The sequence below is a fragment of the Lepidochelys kempii genome, chromosome 10, assembly GCF_965140285.1.
Source record: "Lepidochelys kempii isolate rLepKem1 chromosome 10, rLepKem1.hap1, whole genome shotgun sequence".
NCBI classification, from domain to species: Eukaryota; Metazoa; Chordata; order Testudines; family Cheloniidae; genus Lepidochelys; species Lepidochelys kempii.
In genome coordinates this window covers 7,686,189-7,701,313 of record NC_136389.1, presented here as the reverse complement: position 1 = coordinate 7,701,313, position 15,125 = coordinate 7,686,189, and the positions used below count along the sequence as shown (strand labels likewise).

Here is a 15,125-nt window from a genome sequence, read left to right as displayed (position 1 = left end):
GTCGAGGTGTAGCCCTTTCGGAGGCCATCCTAGGAAAGGAATTCCAGTGCACATGGGGCTGCCTGAGAGGCAGGCTCAGATTTCCAACCCCGGGCGCCTCGCAGTTGTATCCTGCAAGGTGTCGAGCCCCCTCAGCTGGAGCAAAGGGTGCACTGCACCTGACACGATTAGGCCCTCGGGATAGCTAGCGCCCCGCCTAGGCAGGGCGTTCTTCTAAATGCCCCTGCTCTGGGTGTCCCCCCGTTTGAATGCAGGAGCAAACAGATAATGCCCTTTCTGGTATTGGACTGAAGGCTAGCGGGACCCTGTCGGGGCTCATAGAATGTTAAGGCCAGATGGGACCATTAGATCATCTGTATCTCGCAGGCCAGAACATTTTCACCCTGTTACTCCTGCACTGAGCCCCATGACGTGTTGCTGTTCTTCTGGGCATTTGATGCTCGTCCCAAATAGAGCCCATTCTCTAGCCATCCCAACAGAACGCAGCCGACTTTCAAATAGGGCAATTAAAAACCCCCATAGGGCCCTTTTCACCAGCGAAACGCAGGGCCCTTTTCACCAGCGAAATGCCACGTGCCCTCTGGTGGGAAGCCATTGGAAACCGGAACGCCAATTAATGAGCAGCCGTATCTCTTTAGTATTCATTTGGGGCCACATCCTGCCAACTCCAGTGGGAAGTCAGCCTGGGTAACGACTGCAGGGTTTGGCCCTGTATTGGGCTTTCCTTGGCGTCCCTAGACTTCCCACAGTGTTAATAAATAGAAGAGGAAGATGGAGGGAAAAGGGGATTTAAACATTCACCAGCTGAGTCTTATTAGGAAGAGCCAATACCTACCTCGTTTTGAGTCAGAGACATGATCCTTACGTGCTGCTGTCGACTGGCTCCAAATGGCACCTTAGCATGTTCACCTTCATCTCACCAGCCTCCACTGCTCTGGTTACATACCCGCTGTGCCCCAGGGGCATAGCGAGGTCTCGATGGGCGGCAGAACAGTGTCCCATGCCACCCATCCCTTGCCCCCCCTGCGGTTCCTGTGGTGTTGCACCCACAGTAAGCAGCAGCACCCCGGTACAGTTAGACAACAATGCGTTAACAGTGCGTTAATAAAAAGCCCGAGGAGCAACAATGAAAACCTGCCAATTGTCTTAAGAAATGTTGCTCCCAGGAAATTAAAAATAATGCACTGGCGTAAATGGGGTTTGTGTGGCGACAGGTATCCTGTAACCATGCCTCAGGCCTGGGCAGAAGCTGAAAACGGGGGGCGAGATTCTCCAAAGCACCCAAGTGATGTATTTGCACAAGTCCCATTGACTTTCGGTGAGACACATGCTCCTTTGAAAATCCCACCCAAGATGCCTATTTTGGCCTTAAATTAAACTTTCTTTGTGCGGGAAGGTGACCCTCCATGTTCCCATAAAATTGTGGAGATCCATCACCCGTGGGGACTCTGAGATCTGCTGGAAGCAAACTGTTCCACCTTTACTGCAACCAGCTTGGCTTGCGTCTCAGAGGTGCAATGCTAGCTAGGAACAGGGATGGAAGGGGAAGGGGAAATGGGATGAAGAAACAGAAGCTGCCTGGCCAGATTCCACAGTGACGGGCAGAGTAGGGGGCAAAGGGACCCTTCTTCCTTCACTTCTACGCCTTTCCTTTTCTGTGCCAAAAGGATCTAATGCAAATAAGACGCAGGGGTAATTAACCACTGGGACAGTTTACCTAGGGAATGTGATGGCTTCTCCATTGCCAATGTGATGGCTGCTGCAAGCCCGTCAATCAATACTTGTTGTTTTTCTTTTAAAAAAAACACCCTTCTAGCTCCGCCAAAATTGGATGCAGGGGATAGTGGGTGACGTTGTCTGGTCTGGGCTATGCAGGAGGTCAGATTAGAGGATCATACTGGCCTTTGTTCAGCTGAAAGTCTGTAAATCCATGGTTTTACCAAAACACCAAGTAGTTTGAGGCTGTCAGTGGATATGCCACAGTGGACTGTTCTTACAATGTCCCTTAGCCTGGGCCATTTACGCTGTCTGGCGCATTTACACCTGTACCTAAGTGCGTCTCCTCATTCGTACACACACCGTTTCACAAGCAGAATAGACAAGCTCAAAAGCACAGTGATTATTAGCTTCTCCGGGCAGGGATCTCTTCTGTGCCCTCTTCTGTGTCTCTGAAGCACCATGCTCAGCAGTGGGGACACTGAACTGGTAATAATTCATCATCAGAACCTGCCGGGCAAAGGAGAGCCAATCAGGGCCAGATCCTCAGCTGGTGTCACTCGGCATAGCTCCATTGACTTCAGCGAAGCTAACCTGATTGATGACAGCCGAGGATCTGGCCCTCAGAGAGTAGAGAGGTATCACTGGGTGCAGATAATGGCATGTTATATGGCGTTCTGCTGTGTTTTTACAGCATGTCATTACTGTTATTTAAATATCTTTATGAACTAATCAGGGTTGGAACATTTTAAACATCCATTCGCCCTCTATCCCCAGCTGCAAAGTCCCTAAAGGGGTGGGTCTGTAGAAATTGCTCAGCCGTTCCTCATCTTGGACCCTCATTCACCTGCACCTCGCACTTGTACTGTTGTAAGCGATGTACCTTGGAATTGCTGAGACCCAGGACAGGGGAGAGGCAAAGGGCCAATTCTGCTCTCAAGCTCTGCTGTAGAGCAGGCTGGCATGAGTGAGCGGATGTGGCCCGAGGATATGCTAATGCAGTGAACCCCATGTCATGGCTAGGAACTGGTATCAGTTAGCATGAGGAGGGTGGATCCAAACAGTCAATTCCCCACAGTTCCAGGGTTTTAATCTTCCCCTTCTGGGCTCAGCTCCACTTGCACCCTTCCCTCTGGGCCTCTGCAGGTTGCTCAGTGCAAGGTGCCCTCTCTCTCCTGACCCTTCCACCTGCAGGTCCCTGGCTGGGTGTTCTCCAGCACTGCCGTTTGATGCTGTGTAGCATACACAGACTCCGAGTTGTACCAGGCCTTGTAAGGGACAGCTCGTGTTCCCAGAATGGTTCAGAAAGAGGACGACACCCAAAATCCATATACGTTTCGCATGCAGCACAGGGCGAGCTGGAGACTGGAGCACATGAAGAGCTGGGATTCTAGACCCAGCTCTGTCCCGGACTCACTGGGCAGCCTTGGACAGGTCACTCCACCTGTGGGTGCCTCTGTAAAATGGAGAGGATGACACTTACCTAGCCCACAAGGGGGTTGTGAGGATTAATGAATATTTGGGAACCACTTGGAGATCCTCTGGTGGAACGCACCAGGAGGGCAAAGTATTTTGACTGTTGTTCTACATCAAGCAAGTTCATTGGGCAGTCATCGGAAGAGTGTTTTGTCCCACCGCAATAAGAGGATTTGTCTCCCCTGACACACAGTTGGGTTGCATTAGCCCCACCCCATCCCAACACCGCACTGGGCTAATGCCCTTTTAGAACATAAATGGTTGCCACAGCCTCTAAGCATTCAAATTTGGGTCTGGTTACGGTGTTCTTTGGTCTGCAATTCTGGGTACGGTCAACGGAAATGGGGTGGTTAACAAAACTCAGTGGTAGGCCTTGGAGAGGACAGGTTAAAGGCTGTGTCCATTCCACAGGCTCACCAGTTAGTGGTTGTGGTAACTGGGACAGAATTCTTGAACTGCAGTGGGTGGAAAAGAGGCAGCAGTGCTATCCCAGGGACAGTGGGAGCAATGGAAGCATGCTCTGTTGCCAAATCCCCAGTAGAAGTAAGGATTACACCTCACCGTCATGGGGAAGTGAATGAGTTTGGTAAAGCTATTAGGACTCAACCAGGCTTTGTGGGGCTGAGGAACGAATGGGGTAAATCTGAACCTGGTGGGGATGTGAAACTGCCAGCTTTTTCCTGGCCGTTCTGTGGCTGTCAGGGGACTAGCTAGTTGCTGTATCTGGGATTTACTTTGCTGGACCTCACTGGATTCTCTCTCTCTTTTTCCCCCTGCCCCACTGGTGGATTTAAAGAGATGCTCTAGTTGCCAACAAGCAGGAGCAACCATTGGGTGCTGCCACAAGGGATGTGCCCAAACCTATCATTACGCATGTGCCATCGACACAGGTAAGGCTTGTTTAGGAGAGGAGGGATTTGGGTCAAGAGGGCTTGAAGGACCTCAACTTCCTGCTCCCCAGCGTTTGCTTGCTCCTGGCGCGATTCCCGAGTCCCATGCATGAGGAGAGTCATACAAGATGGGGAATAAGCCTCCATTTTGGCTGGCTCGGAGACACCCTTTCTGAGTGTTAACGCTCCATGTGATTTGGGGGTTCATAAGCGAGAGGCACGAGCACATTGCACCCAGCTCTGTGTGTGCTCCCCAATGCACTTCAGACCTGGCCCTCCGCCTCTGAGTTCCCTCAGCAGGTCGCCAATGCACCACCAATTCTGACCAGCGCGCCTCCTATTCCAGGCCTAGTCCCCCCTTCACAGGAACCACAGCTGGTCTAATGAGTTTGTATTATATCATGTTCTTGATCATTCACAGGGTGGCACTATGTGGTTAGAACAAGGGGGCTGGGAGTCAGGTCTCCTGCATTCTCCTCCTGCCTCCACCGTAGATATGTTGTATGTCCTTGGGCAAGTTACTCAATCTCACTGGGTTTTAGCTTCCCCCTTTGTGAAAGGGTGTAATGGTACCTCCCATTCATTCTCGGTGCCAGAGTTACTGGTGATCTGTATCGGGAAGGCTCCAGAGAAGGGAAAAGCCTTTTTAATAGGCCAGGACCAAGGGTGTTATTGTCTGCATGCCCCTGCAATCGATTTTGTTACCACCAAGTGTCAGTTTGCCATGCACGTGCGCCAGAGAGATGGGACGGTATTTATGTGGCAGTCAAAAAACACTGACACAGTCTTCAAAGTAATTTCAGCGTGGCACTGCGGGCACTTTGCCACGGCCAGTCTTGGAGCCTCCCTCAGAAAGGCAGGGTGAGAAAGGCAAGAAGGAATGAAGGGTGAGAGTGAAAGGAAAAGAGCAGTGTGGGGTGCTGGGCTGAGGGGGGCACTTCTGATCCCATCCCTGCCATCCGCTCCCTGGGGGACTGGGTTGAGTCCCAGACACATGCGGTGTCTCAGTTTATCCATGGGGGTCAGGACCCCGCTGCACGGAGATGTTGTGGGCAGTAAGCAGTTAAGGTAAAGGGGCCAGAGTCAGCCCTGTAGATCTCTGCAGGAGACCCAGGGTGGGGCCTGGTGTTGGGAAAGCGCTTTCAAATCAAAGCAGCCACAAGTGTTATTCCCCATCCCCTGTCTCTCTGTGTCCCGTCCTCCTGGCGGCCTCGCCGGGGAGCTGTCGAGCTGGAGGAGGCTGTGAGCAGCCCCAGCCTCTTTTACAGCGTGCACTGCGGTACTGTCAGCCTTGGAGCCATCCACTGGTACTGGTAGCTTTCCCGCAGAGAGGAGAGGCCTGGAAGAGCTGCCAGCCCTGTTCGCAGCTAGCGCCAGCTCCCCCAGAAGTCACCCAGGCACATGTGCCAGGCTGGGATGGGGCGGGACCATCTCCACCGAGCAAGATCTCCCCAGACTTGACCCTCTGGACGGCCTGCGTCAAATCCCGCTCAAGCCACCAGGGGAATAAGTTTGGCCAGTCTCAGCTCAGCCCTTTGGCAGAAACTTGGCCACATGAAACCTCATTGCTCATTTAGCGCAGCGAAGTGCGGCTGGCAGGAGAGACCCGAGCTTGGGGCCAAGGGGCAATGGTGGGAGTGGGGGAGCAGAGCAGAGCCCGGTTCCAGGGCTTCAAGAGTAGGTCCAAGCTGAGGAGCTGAGGCACAGCTCTGTGGGTGCTGCAGGTCCAGGCTGAGGAGTCCTGGTGAGCCATGGGGGGCCTGGCACAGCCCCTGCCGGGCTTGGCTGACGTAAGCCGGGCTTCCCATCAGTCAGGAGCGGCCCCTCTGGCTGCTGGAGGAGGAGCAGTTATGGACACTAGAGTGAGTCCCATTCGGTCCTCTCCACTGCAGGACAAGGCCTGTGAGAAGGGGGAAATCGGCAGGGGTAGGGAGAAGGCTTCACAGCTCCACCACTGCCTCCAGCTCAGAGAACTCAGCCCCCGGGCTAATGGCGGGTGGAAGTGGGTGGTTGTGGGAGGCTGTGGGGGACACACGGCTGCCTCACCCGCACCCTCTAAAGTAGGGCTCTCCTTTCCATTCGCAGGTTGCTCATTAACTGAAGAGAACTTCTCTCTGAAATGTCCCAAACATAAGGTGAGCCCAGAGCCCCCCACCCAGGAATCTGTCCTCTCCTCCTGGCTTCCCTGGCCACAACCGCTGCAATTCTGTATGTTCCCCTGCACAGCTCCCATCCCAGCAGGCTGAGGGGAGCAGGGGCTGGCTAGGGTAGCCCTGCGGCCGCCCTCCCAGCCCAGGGGCTGAGCTCGTGGCCAGCCCTATGGAGCAGGAATCAAACCCAACGGCCTGCCTATCCCGCCTGGCCTCCAAGCCACCTCTGCACTCTGGCCGTGTCACCATCCTCTCCTGCCCCCAAATCTCAGCTCCCTCTGAAGCCTATTTATCCTGCTCTGTTGGCTTCAGCCTCTGGCAACTCGTCCCAGACCTCTGTTGCCCTCCTGGGGAAACGCACCCCCTGATTTCCCTTCCAGCTCCCAGAGAAACCGCGTCAAGCTGCCTCTAGATTCCTGCTCCGCCGGCGGCCTGAGCTGTTTGCGCCTGTTGGCGTTCTGCCTGGCATAAGCAAGCAGGGAACAAAGTGAGGTTGAAGCGGGAGCGTTGGAGGGCTTGTCACTGCTGCTGCCACCACCTCCCCACACAGCAACAGGAGACGGGCTGGGACTAAAGGGCTTTGTCTTCCCTCAAAGAGCTCGTTTCCAAATGCTGACCAGGGGCCCGGTAATGTAATCAGCGGTAAAAGCACTTCCTGCCTCTCTCTTTCCCCAGCTACAGCATGTGCACCTTATTACAGGCAATTAGACTGGAGGTCAGGGCTGCGCAACCAGGATCCAGACTGGGAACATGCCCACAGCTTGAGGGCTGAGTGTTTTGGATCGGGGGGGGCGGCAGGTTGGGCCAGGCCCAGCTGTCATTTGTAATCCAGTCAGGACAAGACCGGGCAAGTCATCACCAGCTGGTCTGATGAGTAGGAAGAAATGTACAGATGGGTCTGGTAGCTGCTCTGGGCACCCACGTGCCTTGCTGATGCCCAGGGAGGGAAGCCAGGGGCTGTGGCCCTGGGGGGAATGCATAGCACCCCGTAGACGAAAGGGCTCCCGCTAGCGGATTTGTTAAACTGAAGTTGCAGAGTGTATAGCTGAGGCTGGAGTGTCAGGAAGCAAGGCAGTTCCTCTGGTTCAGGACCAGTGGCGAAGAGGACACCTGTCCCAGCGTGGGAAGGACAGGTCAGCAGCAGGGGGAGATGCACGTGTCCCTTTCTCTGGAAGACTCTGAAGGGAAAGGGAGGTTGGGGAGGGCAGGATACCCGCAAGCCAGCAGATGGCTAGCATGGCACTGAATCCAGAGGGACAAGCCAGAGGAGGGCAGGTTGCTAAGAGATGAGTCTTGCTGCCCCCCGGTGGTGGCTGTTCTGTCTATCCAGCTGACGGGCTTCAGAGTGCTGTTATTTTGCCCTGTGCCCGGCGCAGGTGAGCAGTGCCAGGGGCAGGGTGAACCCAGGGAGTCCTCGAGCTGTCAGCAGCCACCTCCGGCTGCCTCATGCCACACTGTTCCCTGCATGCTGGCAAAGCCAGGCCTGGAATTCAGCCAGGTCAGCCGGAAGGCGACACCATTCCCCCTCCTCCTTGGCGGGGCTGGGCCCCCCAGAGCAGCAAGTTAACCTTTCGGCTGCCGATCCATTAACCTGTTTGGTTTCTTTTGCAGAGGCAGCTGTTATAATCCATCTGCCGGGAAGTCGCCCCGCCGCCAGGCCCAGGTCACCGCAGAGGCTCCTTGGTGCTTGTCTCACCGGTGGCTGCCAACGACAAGACCCCACAGGGAAAGGCAAGGACGAAAGTGCAGAATGTACCCATCTGCGTCCATTCCCCCGTGCAATAGTGTTTCCCTGGGACGGGGGAGCACCCAGAATACAGGCCAGGTGGGAAGCCAGTTCCAGGTTCTACTTCTACCCTTCTGCTCCCCGCAACACGCTACCAGAGCCATTCCGGATGGGCATGGAGATCTAGCTCCAGGGTCTTCTTGGAACTCTATCCAGAGCCATTCCAGGTGGGCACGTAAAAGCATTTCCACGTTTTTCTCCTTCCCCCCTCTGAACTCTACCCCGGAGCCAGTGGGCAAAGAAATTCAGTTCCAGGTTTTTCCTCCTCTCCCCTTTAGGACCTGTAACTGACACTGATAGTAACATCTTTCACCTGGGACAAGGCCCCAGGTAAATCCCGGCCTGGAGCATTTTCAGCACCTCCCCTTGAAGTGGATTCTGGGTATACCTGCTGCGGTGGGACTCCCTTGACCAGAGAACGAAGGCGGCGCGTGGACGGTGGCTTCTCTGACCCGGTCCCAGATGATGCAAATAACAAAACCCATGGCAAATACAGACTATGTTTCAGAACTACATTAGCTGCACAGGGGTGGGGTGGGGTGGGGGTGGGCTGGGGCGGGGTGGGAGTACAGTGTAAAAGGGTTACTGACGATGTTGTCTTACTCTGGAACAGCTGGACTATGGGAGCTTTCCAGTCCTCCATATCTCACTCTGATCTGATCTGAGATGTTGCCTTCAGCAAACCTCATGGTGTCTGTCTGTATATATGTGCTCGACATGAGAAAAAAAATGGCCTGATGTTTGAAACAACACTTTGCTCTTTTGGTTTGGTTTTTCATTTGCAGCCCCGGTCCCCTGCCGCGAGCCCCGGGGGTGGGGCGTGGGGGCAGGCGGGGGCCGACTGGCAGAGGCTGCTGCGGGAGACACTGGGGGGCGGAAGTTGGCATGTGCATGGGGAGGCGGAAACGCGGTTTTGGCCCTTGGAGGTTCCCCTGCTGCAGCCACACTGAAGGCTGGGCTGTTTCTGGACGGGAAAAGGGAGTTGGGGCTCATTAGAATGATCTCAACCCCACCTTCCTGCGTTGTCTCTGGGCCTTCAGCGCCTCCCTCCTGCCCCCGCTGCCTCTGGACGGGACTTGTGTACTGGGGTGTGTCGCTCTAGGGGGAGCCCTGTACGCACCCGCAGCAGCTTGGGCAGGGAGTGACAAGCAATACTTCTCCATTAGACCAGTCTGGACCCTGCCCTGGCTGCTGGCTTCAGCAACCCAGCACGCCATCCTTCCCTCTGTACCCAATGCTGCCTGCAGCTGCTGTGTGCCATGCAAGAGTCCCAATCCCTCCCTCCTCCCCCGCCATGTGTGCTGGGGAGCTTTAGGGCGGCCCTTTCCCCGCTGCTTGGGCTAGATAAGAGTGCGTCCTTGTCATAACCAGGAACCACAGAGTGACCAAGGTGCTGGCAGCTGGGTTTTAAGGAGCAGATGTGGATTTTGGTGCTAGTCCTCGTCACCCTGCTGGGCAGGGATTTGTCAGATCTCACCCTCTCCGCAGGGCTGGCCTGGCTTGGTACGTGGCTGAGAGGCCACCTTCGCCCACCCAGCACCTTGCCCTGTGGGTCACACCAGGGCCAAGCTCCCATCTCTCCGATGTGCTGAAAACTGGACTTCCGGGCCACTCAGACCCCCCCCCCCCCCCCCCCCAGCATTTTTCACAACAGCCGCCCCTTGTGGCCCGGCACCGGCGGGAGCTCTGGCGGGTGAAGGGCCCTGTGATGAGCTGTCAGCGGAGCAGACAGTTCAGTCGCTGAGCAGCTCTAGCCTGAGCTGGCCCAAACAGCCGCTGGCATGCTCTTAGAAACAGTCCCATGTGGCGGGAGAGGTGATGGGGTCTGCAGTGCCCTCTCTCGTTGCTGGGCTGGGTGACCCCCGGGGCTGGCTAAGTGGGCTCCAGCTGGAGGCAGCTGGGGCTGGAAGCAGTTCTAGCTTTGCTCCCGTCCTTTTTTAAAACGAGTGAGTCCTGAACTCGCACACGCCCAACCAGGCGACCTTCGAGCGCCCCTCGTTAGAATCGCCCTCGGTGAGCAGCCAGCAACCATTTAGAGCTGTAAGAATTTACCAGTCCCTTCCCCTGTGCGCACACACTCCCCTGCCCCATTAAATGGGCATACAGGTGCCCCGTATCTTTGGTTCCCCAGCATTGCTGGTTGCAGAGACACTTGTGTAACCGTGACCTGGCCCCTTTGCCACTTAGCTGATTCACTCCATGATGTCACAGCCCATTCTTTGTTCTTGCGGGAATGCTGTCTCCATCACAGAGGCTGGAGGGTTAGTAAACGGAGTGGGCTGAACGGGACAGAAACAGCCCACTAGCGCAGAACTAGACCTTCCCAGCCCTTGGGTGTGTTGGCCAATTGACACCAATGAGACGACTTACCGGGAGATTTCCAAAATCAAATCCATGATAGTCAGAAACGTAGGGACACGAACTAGAGCCGCAGGCACAGTTTAAAGGGGTCAAAGGCAGTTTGGGTTGGTATTTGTCCGAGTGTGTTGGATGGCATCTTGGCCATGCTGACGTACGCCAGAAGGAATGAGCCCGTCTGAAAACGAATTGCTGTAGAACCTCAGAGTTACGAACGCCAGAGTAATGAACTGACCGGGCAACCAGCCACCCCGTTTGGAACCAGAAGTACGCAATCAGGCAGCAGCTGAGACCAAACAAAACAAAAAAGCAACTCCAGTGCAGTGCTGTGTTAAACGTAAACTACTCAAAAACGAAAGGGAAAGTGCCATTTTTCTTCTGCATAGTAGTTTCAAAGCTCTATTCAGTCACTGTTCAGTTGTAAACACTGGAAGGAACAACCAGAACGTTTTGTTCCGAGTTACGAACATTTCAGAGTTATGAACACCCTCCGTTCCTGCTGCGTTTGTAACGCTGAGGTTCTACTTACATATATATAGAAATTATTGATGTTTAACATCACACTCGGCTTGGAATCACACGTGGTTGGATGTGAGCAACGCCACCCCCCTCCTGCAGCCTAAGCAATTGCTGCATTGCGCCAGACAAGAATCTGGACCCCTCCCCAACCAGGGCCATGCCCAAGCAAAGCCAATTCACCCATTGTAACCTGTCTGGTGGTTGTACTGTGCGCGTTTCATGCTGCCATGCTTGGCTCGCCATCTCACCACCACTCACCTCGCCCTCAATGTTTGCTGGCCAAGAAATGTCTGTTGTTTCAGAAGCTTGCCACGGGCCATGGGAAAAAAACTGTGTCCCTGGCACCATTGCCTGAAATCCTGGCTATTTTTAGTGGCATCTTGTACATATGACTGTAAAATGGTAAATCGTGTGTATTATATATTGCCTCATTATATAGTGTATATATATGTATACATATACATATATATAATATATATGAAGACTGTAAATGTTCAGACTAGTGTACTTATTAGTATATTGCTTCACACTGAAGATTGTGTGTAACAAGCTGTTTCTAAAAGATGTTTATTTTCCTTAAGAGTAAAAAACAGGTCATTGCATTCAGAACGTCAATAAAGATACAACAATTGTTTTGGAAGTATGTGGACGTCCAGTCGTAGCCTGTGTTTCTCCCGCCGACCCTCCTCCCCTGGCAGCAGCTGAGGGAGAGAATGCAGGTTGCAACAGTGATTTCCTATTGGGCCTTTTGGCGCCAGCAGTGGTTCTCACTGACCTCCCATCCCCAGTGGGGAGCGTTTATTCTTAGGAAGCCCCCCCTCTCTCCCCCCAGTGCACACACATCCCCAGGATAACATGAGCAAATGGAGTTCTGGCCTGCCTTTACTAGTTCCTTTCCTCCCCCTTGGCCCTTCTTCAGGGGCCCTGGCAGAATGGCTCAGCCCCCATTGGCTAGCGAGGCTGGTAACCTGTCTTCATGCTGCATGGCCAGCCTGCAGGGGACGGGTCTTGCTCACCCCAGCAGCTGGCTGGTGCCCTGGTTCAGTTCTGCTTTCTGCAAGGCTGCCTGTCTCTTTCGGCCCAGCGAGTCAAAGCTCCCTGTCCGCGTCCCACACTTGACTGCTGCATCCTCCTCCTGGGGCCTCGCCAACCTCCACAAAACCCAGCCTTGCTCCTGGCCTGACCATGTCATCTCCCACGCTCCACTGGCTCCCCTTGTTTCAGCCTGGCATGGTCCAGCTTCTGGGCTTGGAGCCCCTTCTCGCATCTGCCCTGGCCCAGTGTCCCCTCAGGTCTCCTCCCGCCAACACTGCCAGCCATGTCTGGCCAGGTGTCATTAGCTCACGCAGACACCGCCCTGCCCTCTGCCATGGTAGTCCCTCCGTGCCAGGGGGGAGCCCCAAAGCCACCCTGCAGGCAGCCTCCAGACCCCCTCTGCCACCTGCTGCCATGAATTCGCGTGGCCTAATGGCTGGGGGAAGCTGGCCTTTCGTACCATCTCCTGCCTTGCTCACAGCTGCGGAGCCTCACTGTCCAGAGATCATAGAATATCAGGGTTGGAAGGGACCTCAGGAGGTCATCTAGTCCAACCCCCTGCTCAAAGCAGGACCAATCACCAATTTTTGCCCCAGATCCCAAATGGCCCCCTCAAGGATTGAACTCACAACCCTGGGTTTAGCAGGCCAATGCTCAAACCACTGAGAGATGCTGAGCCACATCCTCTGCCGGCTTTGCTTGCGGCTGCATCGCTGCCCGATAGAGCTGGCCACGTACCAGGCACTGTCAGAGCCTGGGCTGCCGGGTCGCCTCCTCCCCGCGCTGCCCCCCCTCCCGGCTGCTGGGTTGGCAGGGGCTATCCTGCTGCTCGTGGGCACCGCCGCTCTGCCTAACACGGTGTTGGAAACAGCTCCCCTGAGGTCCCAGCGCTGCCAGATCTGGCCTGGTTGCCCTGACTGGGCAGGGTCATGCGGTAGGTGGGCCGGTGCAAGGCGCCAAGTGGATTGGGGGCAGGCGGGAAGTAAGGGGCTGGAGAGCCAGTGTGGAGAGTGATGCCCCCCCCGGTGGGGGGAGCTATGTGCCACACCAGAGCACTTGGCACTGACAGAATTAGGGGAGCAGCAGGGAGGCCCCATTGCACCAGGTGCTGCACAGACATAGGCCCTGCTGGGGCACTCCACCGCAGTGCCAGCCAGAGTCCTGCCCCCCGCCCCCCCACAAAGCATCAGCCCAGCTGAAGCCTGAGGATAGGCCCTGCACTGGTGCCCCCGTCTTTGTGCTGGGCATATGGGGCAGGCGCCTGCCTACAGTGGTCTGAGGGTCACATAAGCCCCCACCCCATAGGCTTGGGGGGCGGCGGGGGGTTAATCCCACACCATAGGTAGGCAGCCAGGCTCGCGATGTTTGGCTGCACCTGCAGGGCCCATGCCCGTGGCTCCACTTTCCTGTCTGGCTAGAGGCAGGGAGCCCATCCCCATGCCCAGTCCCTGGGGCCTGCAGGCTGAGAGGCAGCCCCCCAGCCCTGTGGTGCTGGGCTGGTGCGCAGGGTGGGGAGGGGGTGTGTTTGTGTGTGCACACGCATGGGGCTGAGCCAAAGCATTGGCTCACTGGCCAGCGCTGCCCTGTGCGGGGGCCACTCAGTGCCCGCGGTGCTCTTGCAGTTACACAAACCAGCGGCCTCTCGTGGGTGGGGCATGGGTGAGCCGACTAGGCCCTTTTAGCCATGCCCAGCCCGCTGTGGGAGTGTCCCCTAACCTGGCCTTGGCCACAGCCACCCCTAAACAGCTCACACAAAGGGGCTGCCACCACTTCCTGGGACCCGACCCCGGAGTCTAAGAAGCTCCTGCTCCCCCGGCTCAGGGCTGCTGCCCTGGGACCACCTCACCCACCCTGTGTGTTACGGGCTCCAGCATTGCGCCCCCCCCCCCAACATCGCTCAGCCAATTTGTGCCAGGGCCTCTGGCAGAAACCTGGCGCTGCAGCCCTTGCAGTGGGGCACACGGCTCTTCTCTGCCCACCCTGGGCGTGCCCCGGTGGAGTGGCCAGGGCTGGCCGAGGCTCTGCTCCAGGGGGCGGGTCCAGGCGTTGGAGGCCCCGTGGGACGCTTGGCTGTGGGGTGGGAGGCGTGACGGTTCGGGGCGCTCAGCTCCAGGCCGTGGGGGGCGGTAGGGTAGGGCAGCAGTAGAGCCAGGCAAGCGGGAAGGGGTCCAGTATCAAACATCCATGTGGGCCCCCACTTAGCTCATACGGATGAGGCTCACACGGGAGTGATGTGCCCCCCTCCACCCCCCCCCCCCCCCAGAAGAGACCCTGTCCCTGATGTGGGGACACAGACCATAACCACACCCCCCCACCCCCCCTTCCCATGCCTGGGGTCGGCCTCCTCCTAGCACCACACGCCCCCCCCTAGCCTGGCCCAGGCTGCTCTGCCGGGTGCTGACGGCCTGGGGCCCAGGGGTCCAGCCAGAACACAGCAAAAGGTCCAACTCTGAGCCACCCTACAGGACTCTGAGCCTTGGGGCAAGTGCTGGGCTGGTGCTAGCCCCTGGCCGTCCTGTAATGATGCCTTGGCCTCCCCTCTCCCCATCACAGCCCAGGCCCAGGGGGAATCCATGCCCCTGGCCTACTCTTGTGCATCACAGGTAGATCCCTGTGCCACAGCACGTCTCTCCAGCCCTAGCCAGGGAAACTGAGGCCCAGCAATGGGAAGTGATACCATAGGTCATGCAGCCAGGCAATAGAACCCAGGAGTCCTGGCCTGCCCAAGACCCTTTTCCCAGCTGGAGGAGGGTGGACTATGACCACGGTGACTCTACTTAGAACCAACTGTGGGGTCTGGAGACTCCCCCCCAAAGCCGAGCAGCTCCTCTAGGCCCTCCCAGGCTGCTGGCTCTCAGGGCGCCACTTAGGCTGTGATGGGAGCCAGCTGGGACAGGCTGTGCTCTGGAGGCCGCTGTGCGGAGCAAGCTACGAAGCCAGGCAAAGGGAGCAGGGTCAGCCTGTGTTCAGCTGAAATGTAGGGGCAGAGATGGGGTCCCCCAATTTCTGCAGCAAGAGGGGCCATATTGGCAACCAGCACTTGGGAATTGACACTCACACTGCATCCCGCCAGGCACCCGGTGGGATTTGGCCCGAGATTTCCACGGCAACGTGAAAAGGCCAAATGCTCCATTGCTGGGGGGGGGGGGGGGGGCAGCTCCGAGTGCTTGGCCCTGAGCCAGCAGGAGCAGGCCC

The 15,125-nt window shown here is 56.5% G+C and overlaps 1 protein-coding gene across 3 annotated transcripts in view; it reads left to right on the top strand.

The window, feature by feature from the left end:
- The window catches only part of RAI1 (retinoic acid induced 1), a 133,776-nt gene extending 125,229 nt beyond the window's left edge, over positions 1–8,547 (top strand). For 2 of the 3 annotated variants that reach the window (XM_073361837.2, XM_073361838.2), the window contains exons 4-6: positions 3,989–4,082; positions 6,168–6,217; positions 7,844–8,547. In XM_073361837.2, the coding sequence (XP_073217938.2) occupies positions 3,989–4,082; positions 6,168–6,217; positions 7,844–7,858 (159 nt within the window). In that variant the 3' untranslated portion in view covers positions 7,859–8,547. The remainder of the gene's footprint in view (positions 1–3,988; positions 4,083–6,167; positions 6,218–7,843) is intronic. The other variant, XR_012161085.2, reaches the window with a different exon arrangement.
- The last annotated feature ends 6,578 nt before the right edge of the window (positions 8,548–15,125 follow it).